The sequence below is a fragment of the Entelurus aequoreus genome, linkage group LG04 (genome assembly GCF_033978785.1).
Source record: "Entelurus aequoreus isolate RoL-2023_Sb linkage group LG04, RoL_Eaeq_v1.1, whole genome shotgun sequence".
Lineage (NCBI taxonomy): Eukaryota > Metazoa > Chordata > Actinopteri > Syngnathiformes > Syngnathidae > Entelurus > Entelurus aequoreus.
Genome location: NC_084734.1, coordinates 44748826 through 44772698, shown reverse-complemented (window position 1 = coordinate 44772698; position 23873 = coordinate 44748826). Strand labels below are relative to the sequence as shown.

The window sequence follows — 23873 nt, the reverse complement described above, 5'->3', positions numbered from 1 at the left end:
CGGAAAACACTTTCCCTACCACGTCGAGAAACTGCTACTATGATTAAATCCATAAAGCAGGAAATAAAGAAGACCAGAACATGTACAGACCAATTAGCCTTCTCCACGTTATAACAAAAGGAATAGAAAATTTGAAGTTAAAAGGTGGCTTTGGAGCAATCAAGGCTGCTCACACGGTCACTAAGAGGGGCATTATGTTGACACATCAATTTAATGAGTATTATATTTATCCATGAGAGCATTTTTGTTGTAAATTGTGAGGTATGGCTGTTAAAATCTTGGTTGTTGTTACGAATGATGACAGATGTGAACAAGAGCATGTATTGTCTTTGTGTGATGATGTAAATAAGGTGTGGTTGTATTGTATGTTAAGTATGTGTCCATGAAGGGGCATTTGGTGACTTTTCTTAAAATTGATTACATGCTACAGTATGATTATTTTTGATTAATTATTGATTATTATGAATGTATATATTAATTATGATTAGTTAGTGTCATAATTTTATTGCTTGATTTTTGGATCCCTTTAATTTAGGTAGCCAGGGACTACAGATGGAAAGTAGCTATTTAGATATAATCTGGTACAGAACATATCTGTTTCTGAACTTAATGTTTCTGTGCATTGTCCCATCATATATAAACTATATTAAATACAACTATTTAGTGAATTATTGTGGACACAATAATTCACTAGGTAAATATCAAAGTACTATTGCAAAAGCGAACAGTGACCTCAAACATGACCTGTCCTCCACCTCTGTTCTTGCTGCACTTGACTATCAGGTGCCTTTTCTTTTTCTTGCATGTTTCTGAAACTACTAATACTACTACTACTATTACTATTACCACGACTAACACTGTCCCTGTTTCAGGGACAGAGGGGGGAGGTGAGTTTGGATTGGGTCAAGTTTGAGCGTGTTGAGGTTTTATTTAATCGATATGATCAATCCGGTACAAGGATAAAGGAACGTAATGATTTAGATTGACAATTGCAGTGGTTGGTGGAAGCAACCCCAACCTCAAAGGAGGGTGCCAATTCAGTAATTAAATGTTTTGTGAATTATCTAATATCCCGACATGGTTTCCCCAAAAAGATTAGGTCAAACAACGGCACCTAATTTAAGAAAACAGGTTAATCTTCTTCAGTCACAAGATCAGCACTTCTCAGGACCAGCAGCTTCCTAGGAAGGTGGAAAGACCATGAGACCAAAATGGTAAGTTTGCAAAATGTAGAATTTGTGTGCCAGTTCCTCTGTGCAGATTTGAGGATGAAAGCAGCCACTCCAGATTCCCTTGCACTCGCTAAGAGGGGCACAGTCAAAGCCAATCCAGGACCAACACCCGATACCTGACTGAAAGGAACCGAGAGGAGAGACAACACCTTGCCAGCGATGACAAGAACAACTAAGGTTGCCAGCCAATGTGTCCACCGGGACTCCAGCAGCTGTGGAAAGAAGTGTCGGGAGTGCCGAAGCAGCGAGGAGGCCTGGAAGCAAGCCGAGGGCCTGGACCAAAGCCCCACGGCCCATACTCTGCCCCCGCCTTCCCCAAAGCCCCCACAGCTCCAACTTTTTCTCAGCTTTTCCCCAATTTCGGCCAGCACGCACGGGCCACTGAACAGTCTGCCCAATGGACTGAACCACACCCCAAAGAGAGACAGACTGTTTGAGTGGATCTCTTTCTTCACCAAGGCAGCCAAAAGCCCAACGAGGTGTCGGCAGGCCACCAGCCTGAGGCACCACCGAGCCATCTATACGAGCACTAATCGAACAGGGACTCATACGAAATTCAGTTGTGTGTTCAAAATCAATTGGTAATTAACAATATTGGTAACTACATTCATTGCAAATGCCGGGAAAAATATTTTTGCAAATGTCTTACAGTCATAAGTCTATGTGCATTCATCTATTTATGTTCAATGATGTTCATGATCAAAGTATTTCTTATTCCTTTACTAAATCAAAGGGTAGGCCACTAATTGTGTTCTGTGAGATGGTTTTACTGCAGGCTGGTAACAGCGATCGCTCTGAAGGAGGGTCATAGACGGAGTTTTTGCCTCGTATAAAAACATTGAGGTTTTTGCCTCTATCTGTGGTAGAGATTTAACTTAGTGGTCTACATCAGAAATTGTTTTGGTCCAGGGTCTTAAGACCCTGGAAGGCGGGTATGTAGTAGAATTTCTGACCTTTGACCTATATTGCATGTCTATCAAGAATGTACGCTCATTTAATTTCTCTTCTATTCTGTGTCAGTGGGACAAAGGTGAATATGGAGTTGTGCCAACCTGTCTACATAATGTTTAGAATTTCCAAATATGACTAAGAGATACAAGGTTGTTTTGGAACAGACAAAACCAAAACAATCATGACGCATTAGATAACAAACAATGACGCACAAGAGACATATAAAAAATGGCAGAAGACCGGAACTCGACAGTGATTTTGGCTTGTGTGTGTCTTGTTTACTCCGGAGTAACATGTGGTCTGTCTGCACGGCCAACTTAATTCAACCTGCTCTTCTGATAATGGGTAAATACATTTGTTGTACTAAACTACTTTTGTTGCCTGTTTAAGCTTTGGACAATCCACTACACTACAAAACCTGTATGTACCTTTCAGCATTAATGGCGCCTTCACAGATGTGTAAGTTACCCATGCCTTGGGCACTAATACACCCCTATACCATAACCGATGCTGGCTTTTGAACTTTGCGCCTATAACAGTCCGGATGGTTCTTTTCCTCTTTGGTCTGGAGGACACGACGTCCACAGTTTCCAAAAACAATTTGAAATGTGGACTCACATTCAATGAATACCATCCACTTCTTCTTCTCAGCAGTCTCCTTCACAGTCACTTTCTTCCTTCCCATGCTTGGAAAAACTAAGTTATGTCCATTTTTAGCTAAAAACTAATGCTGGCGATGAGGACTAGATGTTTTACGGGGTTCACTGTGACATTCAATTGCCAACAAACGGTGGAGAAGTTTCTAACTTAAATATTTGCAACGTAAAGCACAACAATTAACCAAGACAGCTGGTAAGCTGTGGTACTCGTAACTGAGGTACCACTGTAGTTGAATATGTTTATCAGATAAAAAAAACCCTTAAGATTTAAGTTAATTTTGAGAATGACAAGTAAATGGCATCGATTCGCCCTTTTATTATTGTGCTCGCCTGCACATCTCTCCCTCTCTGTTCGTGTTGGTGATCATGAGTCACATACGGTAGAGTAGAGGCCGCTCTCGGGCAAGGCGGCGCAATGTGAGCGGAGGTCAGACGCGCTGGAGGCAAGACTACAAGCGTATAACGATGCACTCACAAATATCCAGAGCAAAAAAAAGTGAGGCGTGCGTAGCAGAAAAACAAGCTCATGAGAGGCGAGAGCAAGATCCTTTCACTACATGCCGCCTGTATATCTGATTCTGGCAATGTTAGTCTGCAAGCACATTTTTGGGCCATGCTGCTTTAAGGCACAGAGGAGAAGCTAAAGAAGAAATGAAAAACATTGCAAGAGTCTTACATGAACAATGTCTGTCTCTTTCAAAGACCAATGATACATCTGAGTTATTGATCAGTATTAGCAGCATTTTTAAAACTGATTTGATTCAGCTTCAGGTTAAAGGTATTTAAAATAACCACATGTAGCGATAAAACCTATTCTCATGGGATTTTCAGACGATATGTTAAACAACAAAAAAGAACATATTATTTATAGAAAACTGATATATTTGAATATTCCGCTATGAAAGTCCTCAGCAATTTCCGTAGATAAGGGGTCGGATGACGTCACTGTGGTAACACTTTTGCACTCTGACCATATCAGCAGATAAGTCATACTGGAAATTAGAATCCCTCATACTGTCATTCACAATCCCTATAAGACATGAACACATGTTTTTCTTTTTTATGCATTCTATATCATCAATAAAATTGTTTTAAAAAGTCAGCTAACAATTGAGTCAATGGGGGCTCTCAATTCTGCCCACAAAACCCTCTAAATAACCATCCAAACAAATTCCAACAATACTTTATTTACATATTTTGACCTGTATATCAACCAAATATTAGCGATATTGTTATTATAAGCGCTAACGCAGACAACCTATTTTTTTAGCGGCTGCTGCATCGCGTCTCGGCTCGTCAAAATTATTCTAGATTATACTGTAAATCATGCCTCTCATCTGGATAATGGGAGGATTTGGCAATAAATCTAGAAGTTGTCCATCTGTGACATAAAATGTATACCTGAAGATGGAGCAAAGACACAACAACCGAAGACAGTGTCTGCAGGAAGCAACTTTTCCTTTTAACCCTTAGAGTGGATTATTATTATCAATAAATCAATCAAAGTTTATTTATATAGCCCTTAATCACAAGTGTCTCAAAGGGCTGCACAACCCACGACGACATCATCGGCTCAGATCCCACATTAATTCTTCATATAAACGTCGTACAGTAAGCGATGGTTTTATAACGTTCATAGTTTATATTTCTTGTTAAGCACTTAGCAATACTGCTACATGATGCTTAGCTGGATTTGTTTAGCAGAGCTTCTAAAACTTGTAGCTAATCCTCTTTATATTCAGGCTAACAAATGTAAGTTTCTGGATCATTATTTGTCCCAATGTAATCATAGTTGGCTCTCACAAAGTCTGCATGCTTAGCATTGTTGTTGATGGGGAAGGGATCTATGGTTCCTAACTCTACATTATGGTACACGTAACCGGCTTGCTAAATGATCTCTCAAACTGGCTCGGGAATCTCCGAGAGATTGATACTATTTTGATCATATCTATTTACTTGCAAACTTTGTAAGTCTTTCGGTGTTATACATCAGATATGTATGATAATAACTTCAATATAGAGGCAACTTATTTCTCCATTCTACTGGTAGTTTAAGACCGTGTGTGCTATGTTAACTCGTAAGTTGCCTGCTAACACGCAGATGGACAGAGCCATCACAAATAGGACACTTTTGTGAACATTTTTATGTTTTCACCTTTCAAGCATGTTGACAACGTGCCTGAGTTGCGAACACATCCACTTGAGATGTCTGACCTCACATCCTCCCTCTTAGTCCTCAATGCCTCATCACGCCCTCAGACAGCACATCTCACCACGGCGGCCATTACGCCGCCGCCAACTCACCCCATAATGGATTTCCAACATTTTGGGGCCAACCTACCTTTCGAGTGCAGGCTGTCGATGTGTCAGTTGTTTGGAAATGTGTGAACCCTCTATCTGCGCAACCCCCAATAAACCCCCAGTCCCCCAAGCAATTTAAAGCGATGCCGTTGCTACTCAATAACTCGGCATGTGAAATTGCAATCTTAATTATTATGGGTGGAAAGACAAGCAAGAAGAATTCAGTTCTGGCTGTTTTTGCATTGTAACACCTCCAGGCTATGCCAGGAAAAAGTGCGCAAATGCAAAGTCTGCATGATAATAATGAGTTGTAAAATGACAATACAGTACACAATACAGTGTGGTACTCTTCACAATGTTTACAGTACACTGTTTACGGTACACAGTTTACAGTACACTGGCCGGCGTGGGCTTGAGTTCTTGCCCATCACTTTTATTTCATGCTCACTGTTGTTGTCATGTCAACAAGACAATCGTCCCCAAAGTGTTAGCACTAACTTAGACGCATACAATTGTCCAAGACGAAAAAAAAACAATCAATGAGGGGCTGTAGTCGATCGGACCCCTGGTTGATTAATTGAGGTATGTACTATTATTTGTCTGCTTACCTTGGGCGTTTTGGTGCATTTTCCATTGCGGGCGTCTTTTATGCAGGCTATGTCCAGTAAGTCTGTCTCCTGCAAATAAAAAACAAACAAGCAGCTATTAGTGAAAGCTTTGAGTGAGTCAAAGTGGTAAAAAAACAACAACCACATTGTATACCACTGGGCATCTTCAGTACCTTCGGTACATTTGTACCGTAAATGCTTTAACGCCTCTATTGAGTTGGTCCACAAGTGCATGGTCTACAAAAGCTAATAACTTATCTGATAGCATCAACAACTTAACTATTGTGGCTGCAGGCAACCTCCTGATGTGATCCTGGAATGGGGCAACATACAGTCCTTCTGGGATTACGTGATGTTGCGCCTATTTACGCAAATTCTATAATTTCTCTCAAAATATGCACCGCCGATTTTGACTACCGGTAATCTGCATCAAATATTGTTGTACTTATGCAATAACAATAAAGTTCCTTTCTTTATTTGCCAAAGAAATGTGTCTCGGAGCGGCGCTCAAAGCGTATGTTTGTGTCTTTTGTGGACGAAGCAGGAAAACACAAAAAACAATACATTAACCCTTTATTGATCAAACAGCTCAGTTGGCGTCCTCGCACATACCTTAGACCTACTTCCTGTTTCTGTCTATGCCGCTAAGCCTTCTGGGTAATGCAGTATATTAACATTAAGTTCCTATAGTTTTCAGTACATGTATTTATATATTTCACATGTATTTATCCAGGGAAAGGCAAATAAGAACACATTTTTATTTGCAATGTTGTCCTAGAAAGAGGCAGCATTTACATGACAGATATGTTGGGGTGTGATGATAATCTCTCACCGTGTCTCATTTACCAATGAAAATAAGTGCTATAGATCGCTCTCAACTGTTAACTAATGTTCTGTACGTGCAGGGGTAAATGTGTTGAAACATAAATAAATGTTAAAGATGGACAAACACTGTTCAAGCGTAAAATAAACATGGAGAATGCCTGCAAATGGGGGACGACCTGACAGCGGACAATGAGAAAATCTTTAATGATGTTTCTTTCAATCATTAAAATGAATTATTTCCATTATTAGTTATAATGAATTAAAACAGTACAGTAATTTGACAATGAGCCATTTAGTGTCTAATTTTAACTTTGTGCGGTACAAAACGAGTAAAACATCAATAAAGTATTTTGTTGAAATGCTGTGCTCTATGAGGTTAATGTTACAAGGAAGACTTAAAACACTGATAACTCATTCATAAAATTCCAGGTAGATGTAATGTCATTGGGGGGAAAAAAAAGCCTTAAAAAATTCAATTCAATTAAATTTACCGCCAAGTCACAGAGTGTGCGATGTTTTCAAAAAAGAAATGCCTGCAGGGTCTCAAATCAGGTATTAAACATTGGCGTCAACAGGTTGGTCAGTAGGCTTTTTATTTAATACTTCCACAAGATGAGTGTTGGATGTCGATGAGTGGTCAGCATCCAATAGCTTTATCTACCTCATATGCACTTTAGCAGTGGTGTGCCATCAGGGCCAGCAAGGCCTTCTATGCTGGCCTAACATTACCAGAAATCGTGATCATAATTAAAGATAAAAGTAATGTTTTATTTACTTTCCCTAAATATCTCAAAGTATTCATATTCTCTTCATTACATATTATGCTCCTTCCAGCGCTGTTGTTTTTAGGTTATAGAGTTTTTTCCAATCACAATTCAGCTAGCTTATGTTGCCATGCTATACCAAATCTGCCAGAGGCCTTCAGAATCAACAACGCTGGCGTCCGTGCACTGTAAGTGAACGGGGACATACAGTTGATAGACAGTTGGGAAAGCCAATCAGATCACGAGTTGTCAGTAAGGCCTTCTGGATGGGCCTAAGGCAGATACTCTATATAGTGACGTTATGAGCCAGGTAACATAAGAACTCAATTACCCAGAATGCCACAGTAGTGAAGAACATGCGCAGTAGCCCCGTTTGGGTTGTTGAATGTACAATGTAGACATGACGTAAGCTGGATGTTTTGGATAAGCACGATATGGAGTAAACTTTAAGAAGTCAGCCAACACCCCTCGTCTGCATCTTTCATGATCAGACAAGACAACACATATATTTTTAAGGCCATTTTCAAGAAGAATATTTAAAGAGTAACTACATCTTGTGAGCCCATGTCAGCCAACCCCAGAAGCGAGCTCAGCTGTACCAGCGATGTGAGTTCAGATATTTTATTTATTTATTTTTTCATGTTTAAAATGTTTTTTGCAATTTTAATTTTGACAGTACCACATAAGATATGCTTTAATTGCTGATGCGGGTTTATTGATTTTTAAATCTGCCAGAAAATAACCCGTTTTGTACAATGCCCAGTAGTGCGTAAATGTGTTTCTGTATAATATTTCTCCAGCGATGGTCATGTGGTGACATCAATGATGGTATTTTGAGAGATCATCTTTGAAGTCGGACATCACTGAAGGCCTAGGTGGGAATCTCACGGCCCGTCACTGCACTTTATAATGTATAAAAGGCATGTGTGTCACACTTACGTCGTGTTTACAACGGACGCATCAGCGCTATAAATGCTGACTAAGCGGTTTGCTCCCTAGCGCTAATTAAAAATGTGTTCTGTTGCTGCTGTGCAATATATTGTGAACAAATGACCTTTCCACTTCCTCATGCACTTCAAATCATTTTTACAGTTCAAAAGAAAATTAATTTAAATGTGTTCCCTGTCCCCTTTGCATTTTAGTTAAAGGAACACTCAGCCATATAACTGTTCATTAACACACTTGGGTGAGAGATAAAATGGTAAAAAAAAAAAAAAAAAAAGCAGATGTTTGTGCATTACTGCTACCTACAGGACTGGAGGGAAACTATGAACATAAGGACTTTGTTCTGCCTTGATGCAGGTCTGCGCTCTTCTGAGTGACATTCCACTTATCTTTAAAAAAAAAGCAACAAAAAAAACGTCTTTCTGCTAATGATGGCATTTGATGGTGCAGGTGTACCTAATGTTGTGTCTGAGTGTGTATTGATTTGTGCAATGTGTTGCACACTGCTTTTACTCTCTTTTCGAACAAATTGTAGTTTTTCTGCAACATACTTTTTTAACTTTTAATTGAGTACTTTAGTGAAGACGAAATGCTACTTTTACTTTGTTACGTTGAGTTTCATTCCGATTCCTACATTTATATCATCATCATCGTCATATTTATGTACTATCTTTTGATTACTGTGTACTTTGAGTCGTTAGAGAGACTTCTTCCAGCGGGCACATGACTCTGTTTCACCAATCCAACAGAGCCTGGCAGTCACATGAACGCACTCAAACATGATGTCAGACGAGGCAATGTTAATGTTTTTTTTTAAAGAAACTATGAAAAATAACTTTTATATCATGCACTGTCATCTGTGTCAGTAAAAAAAACCTCAAGATTTCAGCCTACAAGAATTACACTTCCAACTACAGAAAACATGCCACGGTAAGTTGCAGATGTTTTCATTGTTTTAGCTGCACATATGCTAACATCAGCCCTGTTATATCATCATAAGTGACTGTAAAATGTGCTTCTTTTGTAGTACACGCACGCAATCCAACACCAATTCAACATAAACAGTAGTCACATTTGACTCCAGTTCACCGATCAAATGAGATTTGGCAGTCACATGATCGCACTTTAAACTACACACTGTGAAAAGTAACATTACTTTAAATGAGTAAGCACAATTCTTCAATGTTTACTTACAAACTAGGAAAAAGGACATGTATAGCATGCACTGTCATCTGTGTCAGTAGAAATGTTCACATTTCAGCCTACAAGAATTCCACTTCCGACGAGAGAAAACAAGTTGCAGTTGTTTTTCTTATGTTTTAGCTGCGCATATGCTAACATTGGCCCTGTTGTAATGTCATAAGTGACTGTAAAAGGTGCTTCTTTTGTAGTACATGTTGTAGTTTGGTCTCTCTCACACACATGGACACACACACACATTCTTGTATTTGTACCTTCTTAAAAACCTCTGCAAAATGCCTACCCCTTTAGGACCACCCTTTCTAGCTATACAAAGATTTGTATTTACAACATTAATATATACATACTATGCAAATATAAAAAGGTAACGTTTTAATTATTATTTTTTGGGAATTTTTTGTTTGCAATTGTTTTTTTAATCTTCATTATTTACTTCAAGTTATTACAGTATGTCTCCATATGCATTTAAAAAAAAAAATAAATTTTGGCCTAAGGGGGCGCATTTCAATTTCTTACACACACGTATTACATATGTTGGCCAGAGGGCGAGCACTTCAAATGTTTACACACACTTGTTATTTCATATGTTGACCAGAGCGGGAGCACTTTTAAAACCGACACACGGTCAATTTGAAAAACCCCTCCTTTTTGGGACCACCCTAATATTGATAGATTTCACTACCAGGGGTGCAAATGAGACATTCTCTATCAGATGCAATAATTTTCCGTATTGGGACCATGATTTATGTCCTGACTTGTTCACCAGTCCTCATATGGAAGGTACTTTTCCTTGTTGATGTCTTAAGAAGGGTGGAAATACAACACACACACACACACACACACACACACACACACACACACACACACACACACACACACACACACACACACACACACACACACACACACACACACACACACACACACACACACACACACACACACACACACACACACACACACACACACACACACACACACACAAACACAAACACAAACAAACTACCAGTGGAAGTACCAATAAGTACAAATAAAAAATAAAAATTGGGATGACTATTTCATACTTTTACTTGAGTCATATAACTAAAGTATCGGTACTCTTACTTGAGTAAAAATGTTGTCTCGTCTACACACTACACATACATGCAATCACCCAGGAGGTTCCTCCCTTCTTCCCCATCTCCCTTTATCAGTCTGGATTATCCCGGCGAGCGAGAGCTGGGACATGAGGTGGAAAATGAGATGGAGGCAAAGGACGGCGTATCATCTCGCCATCGGCTCTACAGGCCGAGAGCTCCGTGGGGAAAATTGCAAGCACTCGTTTTCGGTCTTATGTGCGAATCCATACCCAACTGCTTGTTTATTTTAAGTTCCACATAGGATTATTCTCCGGGTGAGTGTGTATTGTAATAAAAGGAAAAAGAATGAGAGTGGTGTGCCCAAGGAAAGCAGCAACAACATGAAGGATGCAGCAGGGGCTCATAAAAATAAAAGCATTGCCACTTTGCAGAGTGTCCCCGGTGGCTCTCTATAGAAGAGAAGCAAATAAAGATGTTGTGCGCTCTGCTTGTAAAAAGACAAGGACAGCGTCGGGCATCAATTAGCTCGTCCTGGTGCGCACAGAGGCAGCATTTGAGTCAAAGGTTAACGCCCACGCTCAAAACGTCAGCCTTTGAAGACGCTCAGGAGGGAACGTTGTGCCGCACGGGGGCCTGGGGGAGCAGCGGGAGGGTTCAGGAAGCGATTCAGCTCTGTACGTGTAGCACTTTGAACAGGTCAGCACCTCCGTTACAACGTCATGCATAAGTACACACTTACTGCCATAAACACTACAACGGTACTTTTGAAAAACAACATTATTTGTCACGTGATCTGTCATCATGTTTTGCAGACTACAAACATCCAGGTTGCATTATAATAGACTTGTTAAAAGCTAAATCAATCATGGTGAATTTTCTGAAGTAAGGTTAATTTGCAGCTAACTCTAAAAGGGATCATATCAGGATTTTTTTCCTATTTTTAAAACACTATATTTGGTCTAACATGTAATGTTGAATCTTTGGTCAAAGTTTTGCATAGATTGTGGCTGCCTTCAAAAACTGTTTGTTTTGAGAGGCGCAGTTGTTAGATGGAAATAAAGCCCTTCCTACAACACCCCCTCACACTGACTAGCTTTTCGTCCCTGCCCTGGCAGCTTTGTTTAGAGTTGTTTTTGTATTGTTTTGCTAAGATTGCATTGAATATGGACACCAGTGATTGCCAAGACCCATCTAATTGAGTTTCACCATATTACAATTTCCCAGATGATATAGCAAGACCAGCGGCTCATCGTGGACGCCGGGGACAGAAATTAAGAAAGCAAATTTGGTACTATACGCTGGCAAAGGTCATTTTCTCTCCAATGCTAAATCCTGGACGTATGTATATCTATATTGACAGTAAAATGCTGCTTTGAAACATTCCAAACAAAGGCTACATACCTGTTGCAGGCTACATAATCGGTCGCAAGGCTTGCGAACGAATTATACTTTTGTAATACTAACTGGTCCATTGCCAAGCACAGCAGGCACTGACCCAATTCAAAGTAGTTTTAAGGAAGATCATTGTTTATGTTTCCGCGGGACGGTGATGATATAGTCTTACATTAGAAGGCTAGGCCAGCTACATATCAAATTACGTATTATTCACACATTCCTAACCTACTGCTATTACTTACCGTTTCATTGTCTCCTCCATTGCTATAGATAGTACGCCATTAAAAGTAGTTTTTTCGGAATAATCAGGTACCATCAGGTTAAAAAAATGTTGGTTTTGCATAATAGAGCTCTTTAACATAGAAACCGTAGCTGTCACTATGACGTGCAATATTGTTTTCAAATCACCATAAGCCTTGAACTCTAGAAAGTATTTCAATAGTTGGAATCTGTGCTTTTGAATGATACATGGTACGGGTTACTACGGTAATCTACATTACAGCCGCTCCAGGCAGACGATGCACCAAGCAGTGTGGGCGGAGTTTTGTTTAAAGAGCAGCCAGCCTGAAACGCGGGTGTCGTGGACAGATGCAAAGGCAGATTTTTACAACAAAGTTCTGCAGAAAAGTGATATCATATCGGATTGTAGGTGTTTTTACCCTTTGCAATAATATTTCGAGTGGTTTGTTGCATTTTTGTTACGTTTTGCTTGATTGTAAAATATGTCGATCAAGGACGTGGTTTGAGAAATAAAACAAAAGCGACGTTCAATTGTTGTTAATATTCAGTCTTTTATTGTTTATAGTTAATATTGTAAATCCCACATTCTTTATTTTCATGTACATTCTGGGTGTCTCATTCAGTAAAAAAATGTAAAATTCCATTCTGTTTTTGGAGGTGGTCTGACAACGTTTTTAGCATTCAATCAGACATAATTGACATACATACATACCAGTGACGTGTGGTGAGGTTCATGTCAGGTGAGGCACTGACTTCATCACAGTCAGATTTACAAACATATGAACCCTAAAGAGTATCTTATTCACCATTTGATTGGCAGCAGTTAACGGGTTATGTTTAAAAGCTCATACCAGCATTTTTCCCTGCTTGGCACTCAGCATCAAGGGTTGGAATTGGGGGTTAAATCACCAAAAATTATTTCCGGCCGCGGCGCCGCTGCTGCCCACTGCTCCCCTCACCTCTCAGGCGGTGAGCAAGGGGATGGGTCAAATGCAGAGGACAAATTTCACCACACCTAGTGTGTGTGTGACAATCATTGGTACTTTAACTTAACTTTAACTTTACACATACAAACTGTAGCCCACAAAAAAGCACATGCAATAAAAAAATGTTATTATGGTCTTACCTTTACTTGTAAATGAAGTCCATGCACCGCTCCTTTTGAACAAAAGCATCGATAACTTGTTTATAGAAGTCTTCCTTATCTTTCTTCAGTGGAGAGATCTTTCTTTAATTATTACTTCCTGCTTCGAATGAAAGTCCTGTTTAAAAAACTGTTTTATTTTAGATATGTAATCTTCCATGTTAAAAGTTCAGGCGAGAGGAAAAAATAAACGATCGCTGCTAACTGTTGCTGCTTGTTGTCACTTCTTCTGCAGCCGAGTAGTCGCAAGAATGATCTCTGGGATCACTACCGCCAGGAGGCGGGATTACTGCGAGCCTCACCCAGTGCGTCTTCGCAGCCGTTTCATGATTGCTCAGCACAAGAAATACGTTACACACATACAGTTGTTGACACAATATACTGTACATTATAAACCTCAGCTAACTAAACTATGGAAATTTATAAAATAATTCATATAGCAATACGGTCTCACTGCACAGCAGGCCAGCAGTTAGCAGAGTCATTGCGCAATCCATGGCGAGGCTCAACTGCCTGGTGACTCACCGCAAGTCTCTTCTCAGTATTTGAACGGCAAATGTAAAAATCCAGCGATTTTGAATAAAAATAATCTAAAACTGGTGAAGTTAAATGGTAAATAACTTCATAGTATAATCTCAGGATACATATAACAATTTAATTAATTTTTTTTCTTTTTACATTTTTTTTCTTTCCATGATGGCACGTGAGGCCACGCCTCACCTGCCTCCCGTGACTGCACGTCACTGATACATACAGTACATACATACATACATACATGGTTAAAACATTGTCATACAGCAATATGAATACCATTAACTGGTACAACATGTAATGTACACAATATCAGAGGCATTTATTCAGGTAGAAATATCACAGATTACATTACCAAACAACTTTAACAATCAAACCATGATAGTAACAATCCACAATCTGTGTTATTAATGCATGAACCTGGTATCTAAACATGGTGTGGCTCATCCTCGAAATGCAAGTGCTCCTACAGCAGTAATACAAATTCTGTATCCTACAAAATTCAAAATCTGCCAAGACACCAACGCACTGCAGGTATTTTTTTTTGTTGTCATTAAAAGCATGTTTTTGTCCTTTTTGTGTTGAGCTGTTTAAAAAAGAATAATATTTAAAAACATTTAATTAAGGCAAACTAATTGTCCAGTCATGGTATTAAAGTCTGTCTAGGGTACACTTATTAATGATGAAAAATGATATCTCCAATTAATCGCGATCAATTTTGTGTTAACAATGAAACAAACTGCAATTAATGGCGATAAAATATTTTAATCGTTGGACAGCCAGATATATATATATATATATATATATATATATATATATATATATATATATATATATATATATATATATATATATAGAGATATATATATATATATAAATATATATATATCTCTATATATATATATCTCTATATATATATATATATATATATATATATATATATATATATATATATATATATATATATATATACACATATATACACTACCGTTCAAAAGTTTGGGGTCACCCAAACAATTTTGTGGAATATCCTTCATTTCTAAGAACAAGAATAGACTGTCGCGTTTCAGATGGAAGTTCTCTTTTTCTGGCCATTTTGAGCGTTTAATTCACCCCACAAATGTGATGCTCCAGAAACTCAATCAGTTTTGTAGCTTCTGTAACGAGCTAAACTGTTTTCAGATGTGTGAACATGATTGCACAAGGGTTTTCTAATCATCAATTAGCCTTCTGAGCCAATGAGCAAACACATTGTAGCATTAGAACACTGGAGTGATAGTTTCTGGAAATGGGCCTCTATACACCTATGTAGATATTGCACCAAAAACCAGACATTTGCAGCTAGAATAGTCATTTACCACATTAGCAATGTATAGAGTGTACTTCTTTAAAGTTAAGACTAGTTTAAAGTTATCTTCATTGAAAAATAAGGACATTTTAATGTGACCCCAAACTTTTGAACGGTAGTGTATATAAATACAAACGTTTGTATATATGTCTACATACCTTTTTTTTTTTTTAAATTATAATTTTTAAAATTGCATTCATCTTTTATTGTGTTTATTTATTCGTATCTGGATTATCTTTTCTGGTCCATTGTTCTGATACTGTATGGAGTAGTTCAAGCGTACACACGCCAGGTACAGGGTAGACAATTTAGTTTTTTTTCCCAGTATCTCCTAATTTTTATTCCAGTTTTATTTATATTTTTTGTATCTAATAATACTTTGATTCTTACTTATTATTTGTGTCTTTTTTCTGTATTGTTAAAATGTGTTTGTGCAAGTTTGGGAGAGTGAGTGAGGGAAAATTCAAAACAGTGATATCATTGTCACATCACATGGAAATATGGCACCGCCTTATGGAATGTTTACAATTAAAACAACAAAAATCTAATTACAGCCGATATTTTATAATAATTACCACCAATAGTGTTACGTCGCGGTCGCATGATGATGTGCGGATTGTTCTAACAATATGCAGACGGAACTCCGGATGCAGTTTGCAGGTAACAAAATGATTTACCGTAATTTCCGGACTATAAGCCGCACCTGACTATAAGCCGCACCAGCTAAATTTAGGGGAACATACAGATTGCTCCATATATAAGCCGCACCCGACTATAAGCCGCAGGGTTTTGATGTGTAATTACCGTAGTATATAGGGGTTCCTGCTACCACGGAGGGGATTGTCGGGACAGAGATGACTGTTTGGGAACGCAAAGCGTCCCATTTATTAACAATAAATCTTTCAATCATTCAATCAAACTTTCACATCTTTGACATGGCGAACAGCATTCGTGCAGAGTACAAATAATACAACGGTGCAAAGTAATACAAAGTGCTCACCTGTACGTTATCAAAATAACCAGCCTACCGGTATATGAAAAGTCAGTCTTTAATCATTGTGTCATCGTCTTCCTCCTGCGTACTAAAACCACCGAAATCCTCTTCGTCGGTGTCGGAGAAGAACAGGCCGTAAATAAGCCGCACCCTTGTATAAGCCGCAGGGACCAGAACGAGGGGAAAAAGTAGCGGCTTATAGTCCGGAAATTACGGTAATGTTCATAAATCAGGCAGGAACAAACAAACAAACACAAGAAGAGCATGTCGATTGCACGGGGAATGCCTATAGCACGGGGAGCTAACGGAATAGCTAACAAGGAAACGCATAAGGCAACGCTTAGCTCAGGGATCCAAAGGGTAATCGACGTAAACTGTTGCATGGAAGCAAACAAAAGCACCAGACAGAGTGTGGCGAAAGGCAGGACTAAATAGCTCTTGTTAATAGCATTGAGCGACCATGAGATAAGCTCCATCTTGCCTGGGTATCTTTCGTCTTCTGAAGCCTTGTTTGGTGTGTTATGTCCCTTATTCCACAGTGAGGTGTTTTGCACCTGTGTCCCACAGTTGAGATAGTCCAAACAACTAGTCATGTTTTTGATAGTTTCCCCAACAACACAATTTTAACCGCAATAATAACGAGCCAGTCTTTGAAAGGAACCGCACCTCATGAGCCAACATTCTTTCAAAGCGCCATAAATCCCATCTCTACTTCACCTACATCTATTTAAAAATAATCAATGTTATCTGTATATGTCTTGAGAAGCAGGAAGTTAATGGTATCAGCTTTTAAAAAAATATTGTGCATCCCTAATTACTGTCATTCAACATGGCTTCAAACAGGCTTGAGTCACAAAGCTTGGTGTTTGATCCAAAAAGAGAAATGTATCAGTGAACGCTACGTTTTGCAGGATGGAAGAAAAAGAGCATGAGGGGGATGGCTGCTCTGCTCACTATGTGGCAATGTGTGAAGCTCTGTGCTTTATCTCAAGGTCTTTTTATCTCGCGTCATAAACCTCATTTCTCTTCTTTATCTAGTGCCCGCCACTTGAAACTCATTAAATATTCAATCTGTGCATGTAATGTAAAAATAATTTGAACTCCAGCAGCCCGTCTAGCAGAGTAGACTGGAGGTGCAGGTGATTTAAGCAGACCACTTTCCTCCCACGTTTCTGTGCGCTCCGCTCGCTCTCGCCTGTCCGTCATGGACCACTTGGCCTGCAGAGCTCCATGACTTTGGATGGAAGAGCAGAGTGGACGCGACTTACAATGAAAGCAGCCCGTAGCGCCACCTGTTGTTACTTCAGAGAGCCTGGAGATGATTCTAGTTCGCATGGGTCAAATTATCTAGTCAGTGCTGCATGTAATACAAATATTCTAACAAATGCTAAATAGGAGGAAATGTTTTCCATTTTAAAAGGCCGCGTTGTTGCAGATGTTTGCGAGAACAGCACGGATGACGTCGCCTGCGGCCCGGCACCGGGTTAAGCACGCTCATTATTTTTTGTAGTTTCTCTCCCGCTGGTGCTGCTGGCTTCCTGGACGTGCTGTGGTTCCTAATGGGCTTGGGCTCGCTCTGTTTTTCAGTTGTTCTCTTTGAGGAAAAAGAGAAAGAGGGGCGGTGTTCGTGACTAAGCGAGAGCGTAGTAGGTGATTTGAACAATTTTACAGGTTATACTGTTTGACTGTAAAAGATTGTGTAGTTGATGATTTAAGCCATGTCCACACGAACACAGATACTTAATAAACGCGTGCTTATCGCTGCGTTTAGGCCTCTCGTCCACACGCAGACGCATACTTTTGTCTTTAAAAACGCAATTTTTTACAAACGCTGGTCAAAGTGTAGAGTTCCAAAACTCTCCACTTAGCGAATGCTAAGTGCACGGCACAAACGGAGACTTGTGATGACGTCACGGTTGTATGCCGTCATTTTCAAAGCTCAACATCACTGCCTTGCTGGCTTTAAACACACTATAAGAGGACTTACTGTATGTTTGAACGTAAACATGCTGCTATTTTCACTCAACATGAATAAAAAAGACACATCAAAATGTGCCGGCGCAAATGACAGTCAGCTGTTTTGGATACGATCACTGTCGAACCACCACCTGATGGGCCAACTTTAACAAGCAATACTTTTTGCTCTGTGTCATAAGAAAGGTGCAACATTATTTTATGTTTTTATACTTGTTTAATGACAAATCATGAAGTCAACTTACGTGTCCTGCTTCCATTTGTGTAGACGGAGCGACCATGCTTGCCCGTAAAGAGCGACCAAGCAACTAAAAAAAAAAAAAGTAGCATCCTCCTTGTAGTGTGTACTGATGTTAAAGACAATATACACTTCATTGCACATGTATTATATCACTATATCCATGATTAAATGCTTTATAATTCCCTTAAACATGCAAATGGGTTTCCTTGGCTCGTTAGTAGTGGCTGATTTTAGAAATGATGTACACTTCACTGAACATGTAATACATCACCATGTTGCTGAACATGTTATAATTCTGTGAGTGTTGGGTTTCAGCAGCAAAGGCGTGCATTCACTCTTTAATAATGTTCGCAGGATTCTGTTTACGTGCAGGCTGGTTTTAAAGATAATGTACACGTCATTTGTATGTCTAAAGTATTTCAAAATAAACATAACAGGAAGTGTAATGCTGCTTTTTTCCAGGCTTCTAATTGGACAAAACGTGCATGACAGCAGGTGTATGTGTTTGTGTGTAGACATAGACACTTTTGAAACTACACATGTGTGGATGGAGATTGTTTTAACTCCAAATATGTGTTTTTGAAACGCTCCATGTTTGTGTGGACATGGCCTTAGTCAACGTCAATTTTTTTTGCCAGCGCTAACATTATGTCATCTTATGCAGTGACTGCATACATTTTTTGATTTTAGGACTTTTTAGGCATTTTTTTTTTGTAGAGATGTCCCGATCATAGGGTTGTAGACAGAAAAAGGAGAACGGACGCATTTTGTAGTTTAAGACATGGCTAGCTAGCTAGCGGCTAAAGTCCAGCCCCAGTCGGCAGTGTTTTAGCTACTTCTAAATCCCTAATCCTCGCCTCCATGCCGAGAAATAAAGTATGTTTCTTACAGGTATCATCCCTGCAGGACGAGGAATAGCTAAACATGCTTCACTACACACCGTAGCGCACCGGCGTCAAAATGTAAACAAACGGCATTGGTGGATCCACACCTAACATCCACTGTAATGATACCAAGTACAGGAGTGTATCTAGTCAATACTACTATGATTACGTCGATATTTTTGTTCCATTCTTTGTTTTTTTTTTTAATTTATATCATGTTTAAAAACTCAATAAATATGTCCATGGACACACGAGGACTTTGAATATGACCAATGTATAATCCTGTAACAACTTGGTATCGGATTGATACCCAAATTTGTGGTATCATCCAAAACTAATGTAAAATATCAAAACAACAGAAGAATAAGTGATTATTACACTTTAACAAAAATGTAAATAGACCATGTTGAAAGAGAAAGTAAGCGGATATTAACAGCAAATGAACAAGTAGATTAATAATTCATTTTTTACCAATCGTTCTTAATAATTTTGACAAAATAATAGAATGGAAAATGACAATATGTTACTGCATATGTAGATGTGTGATGAGCTGCCGAGCCCAGCCAATCTTTACCACAGTTGTGTTTACATGCTAAAGATTGCACTCGCGTGAGATTCCTTCAAAAGGGATGCACGTTCCGGGAGACACAATTACATTTCCAGATCCCTTGTTACACATATACAGGAAATATATGAATTCCAGGAGGGTGCATGTCTTGTCAGAAAACCAGCTTCAATTTGAGAGCAAACTGCAACCAAAGTGTCATCAATACACAGTGCGAAGTCGCTTCAAAGTTATTACTCCTCGCTATCATGGTGGAAAATAAACTGAGCACTGGAGGACTAGAAGAAAAGGAATGGCTAAGTATGCTACACACAGATGTTACCTGCGAAAGCTTCAATGTAAAGTAGGGGTGATCGATCCAGATGTTGATACTATCGATACCTGAGGCCTGATTTACTAAGATCCAAATACCACGCGCTAGACAGCTTCTACACTAAATAAAATAGCGTGTATGAGTGGGTGGGTTGCGTGTGATCTACTAACACTCTGTGTGCAATTGAAAAGTGGTGCAAACCGCCTTATTAAAATGAGGATTGTGTGTGCTTTTACTACAGAGACGTGCAGAATGAATGTGCAAATTCTCTGCACATTCATTCTGTTGAGCAAGCAGCACACATCCATAATATGTAACACCTTTTGTAAATCAGTTTTAGACAACAGAAAAATATGCACAATGACACTTAAAGGCCTATTGAAACCCACTACTACCAACCACGCAGTCTGATAGTTTATATATCAATGATGAAATCTTAACATTGAAACACATGCCAATACGGCCGGGTTAACTTATAAAGTGCAATTTTAAAATTCCCGCCACACTTCCGGTTGAAAATCTCCTTTGGATATGATTTATGCGCGTGACGTCATAAAATGCACGGAAGTGTTTGGGCTCTATTGGACACAATACACAAAGCTCTGTTTTCTTCGACAAAATTCCGCAGTATTCTGGACATCTGTGTTGGTGAATCTTTTGCAATTTGTTTAATGAACAATGGAGGCTGCAAAGAAGAACGTTGTAGGTGGGATCGATCGGTGTCTTAGCGGCTAAGTACAATACTTACAGCACCACAACAAGGACTACTTACCCTGATAGAAGACGCCTAGCTGATGCTTGCCGCCAAACCCACGGATGAAGTCCTTCGTCGCGCCGTTGATCGCTGGAACGCAGGTGAGCACGGCTGTTGATGGGAAGATGAGGGCTGGCTGGCGTAGGTGGAGCGCTAATGTTTTATCATAGTTCTGTGAGGTCCGGCTGCTAAGTTGCTAAATTAGCCTTAGCGTCGTTAGCAACAGCATTGTTAAGCCTTACCAGGCTGAGAATTTTTAACCGTGTAGTTACATGTACATGGTTTAATAGTATTTCTGCTCTTCTGTCTATCCTTCCAGTCAGGGGTTTATTTATTTTGTTTCTATCTTCATTTGAGAACGATGCTAGCACGTTAGCTCAGTAGCTAAGTGTGTCACCGATGTATTGTCTTGGAGATAAAAGTCACTTTAAATGTCCATTTCGCGTACTCGACTCTCATTTTCAAGAGGATATACTATCCGAGGTGGTTTAAAATACAAATCCGTGATACACAATAGAAAAAGGAGAGAGTACAAAGTTCTGTGAGTTCCGGTTGCTAAGTTGCTAAATTAGCCTTAGCGTCGTTAGCAACAGCATTGTTAAGCCTTACCAGGCTGAGAATTTTTAACCGTGTAGTTACATGTACATGGTTTAATAGTATTTTTGCTCTTCTGTCTATCCTTCCAGTCAGGGGTTTATTTATTTTGTTTCTATCTTCATTTGAGAACGATGCTAGCACGTTAGCTCAGTAGCTAAGTGTGTCACCGATGTATTGTCTTGGAGATAAAAGTCACTTTAAATGTCCATTTCGCGTGCTCGACTCTCATTTTCAAGAGGATATAGTATCTGAGGTGGTTTAAAATACAAATCTCGGATCTACAATACAAAAAGGAGAGAGTGTGGAATCCAATGAGCCAGCTTGTACCTAAGTTACGGTCAGAGCGAAAAAAGATACGTCCATCACTGCCTCTCAAGTCCTTCACTGTAACGTTCCTCATCTACGAATCTTTCATCCTCGCTCAAATTAATGGGGTAATCGTCACTTTCTCGGTCCGAATCTCTCTCGCTCCATTGTAAACAATGGGGAATTGTGAGGAATACTAGCTCCTGTGATGTCACGCTACTTCCGGTACAGGCAAGGCTTTTTTTAATCAGCGAGCAAAAGTTGCAAACTTTATCGTCGATTTTCTCTACTAAATCCTTTCAGCAAAAATATGACAATATTGCGAAATGATCAAGTATGACACATAGAATGGATCTGCTATTCCCGTTTAAATAAAAAAAAATCATTTCAGTAGGCCTTTAATTCTATGCGCACGGCTGTGGATAGCATCACCAGCGCATTTGTGCAACTAAAATTAGTCAAATGCAAGACAATGCACAATGAAAGACATGTTCTTGTTTAGGAGGTAAATTATAACAATATATTTCCTAAATAAAAATAACGAACAATGTTCGAGCAAGTCATCCAGCAGCTATAAAATTATAAAAGAAAATTGCTGAATAGACGATATGTCTAATATTTTTTTATTTCTGACCTTCCAAAATGTTGACATACACATGTAGGACGGAGGATTCTCGTCTGTCTTTGCAGCGCAAGCATTGATTCTGCAGCCGTGTGTCGTACTGTGTCAGTTTGCACAAAAACTGATGAATAAAACACAAGATATTGCTCGCAAAACGGTGACGAGGGTTAATAAATCACATTGCGCGTGATAAATAATTATATTTGCATTTTCTCCTTCCAGTATTGTGGGCGTCTTGATGGTCAGCATATATTTTGCATATTAATGCAGACAAGAGATGTACTTTGCACACGTTTAGTAGATCATCTTTTTTATAGGAAGACTTTGACGGCAAATCTCAGATTTAAATGGGAGCCAATAGTAGTTTCAGCACTCGCCACTTTATGTTGTTAAAAAAATGTGAGTAGCATTCAATATCATGAATTAAAAACTAAATAATATTTACAACAATTATAGCAAATTATATATTTCTCATATATAATTCATATATTTATTATATTTGCTTTGTAAAAAAGGTGCAATTGTGTGTAGTTAATTGCTATAAAACATGTCTAATTATTGGACTGGGATCGGAATGAGGTAGATAGTTTCATGAGGTTGATTTAAAGCAGGCATTAACAGTGGAAGAGGGGTTAGTGCATCTACCTCACAATACGAAGGTCCTGAGTAGTCCTGAGTTCAATCCCAGGCTCGGGATCTTTCTGTGTGGAGTTTGCATGTTCTCCCCGTGACTGCGTGGGTTCCCTCCGGGTACACCAGCTTCCTCCCACCTCCAAAGACATGCACCTGGGGATAGGTTGATTGGCAACACTAAATGGGCCCTAGTGTGTGAATGTGACTGTTGTCTGTCTATCTGTGTTGGCCCTGCGATGAGGAGGCGACTTTTTCAGGGTGTACCCCGCCTACCGCCCGAATGCAGCTGAGATAGGCTCCAGCGACCCCCCATGACCTCCAAAGGGACAAGCGGTAGGAAATGGATGGATGGATTAACTTACAATAGATAGGGCTGCCAAAGTTAACACAATAATAACACGTCAACGCTAATTTCTTTTAGTGGCGTCATGTGTGACTGTCGGCCCACACTGTAATGAGGAAAATACACCGGCTCCGCATCCACAAGCAAAAAAAACCCCAAGCAAAAAATGGTCAAAAAAAGAGCAAACTGAATGGCAAGGCGAGTCTCAAAAAACCCGCCAGCTCTCCCAACAAGACCAAAGTCATCCACATTTGCCACGAACCGAGTCATCAGTGGAGCAAGTCGTGTCCCAAATGCCAGCAGCTAGCTGCTCACCAATGCAAAAAAGAATGATTTACTATACATTTTACTATTAATTGTTATTTATAGTAAATTTATTTTTAAAATGAGCCTTTGTTGGAAGTGGTAAGCATGTGTAGTAAAAT

At 39.3% G+C, this 23873-nt stretch overlaps 1 protein-coding gene across 1 annotated transcript in view; it reads right to left on the bottom strand.

Moving 5' to 3' along the window:
* The window catches only part of plcb1l (phospholipase C beta 1-like), a 283584-nt gene that overhangs the window by 185394 nt on the left and 74317 nt on the right, over positions 1–23873 (bottom strand). The window contains 1 exon segment of the mRNA XM_062044959.1: positions 5752–5820. Coding sequence (XP_061900943.1) covers positions 5752–5820 — 69 coding nt within the window.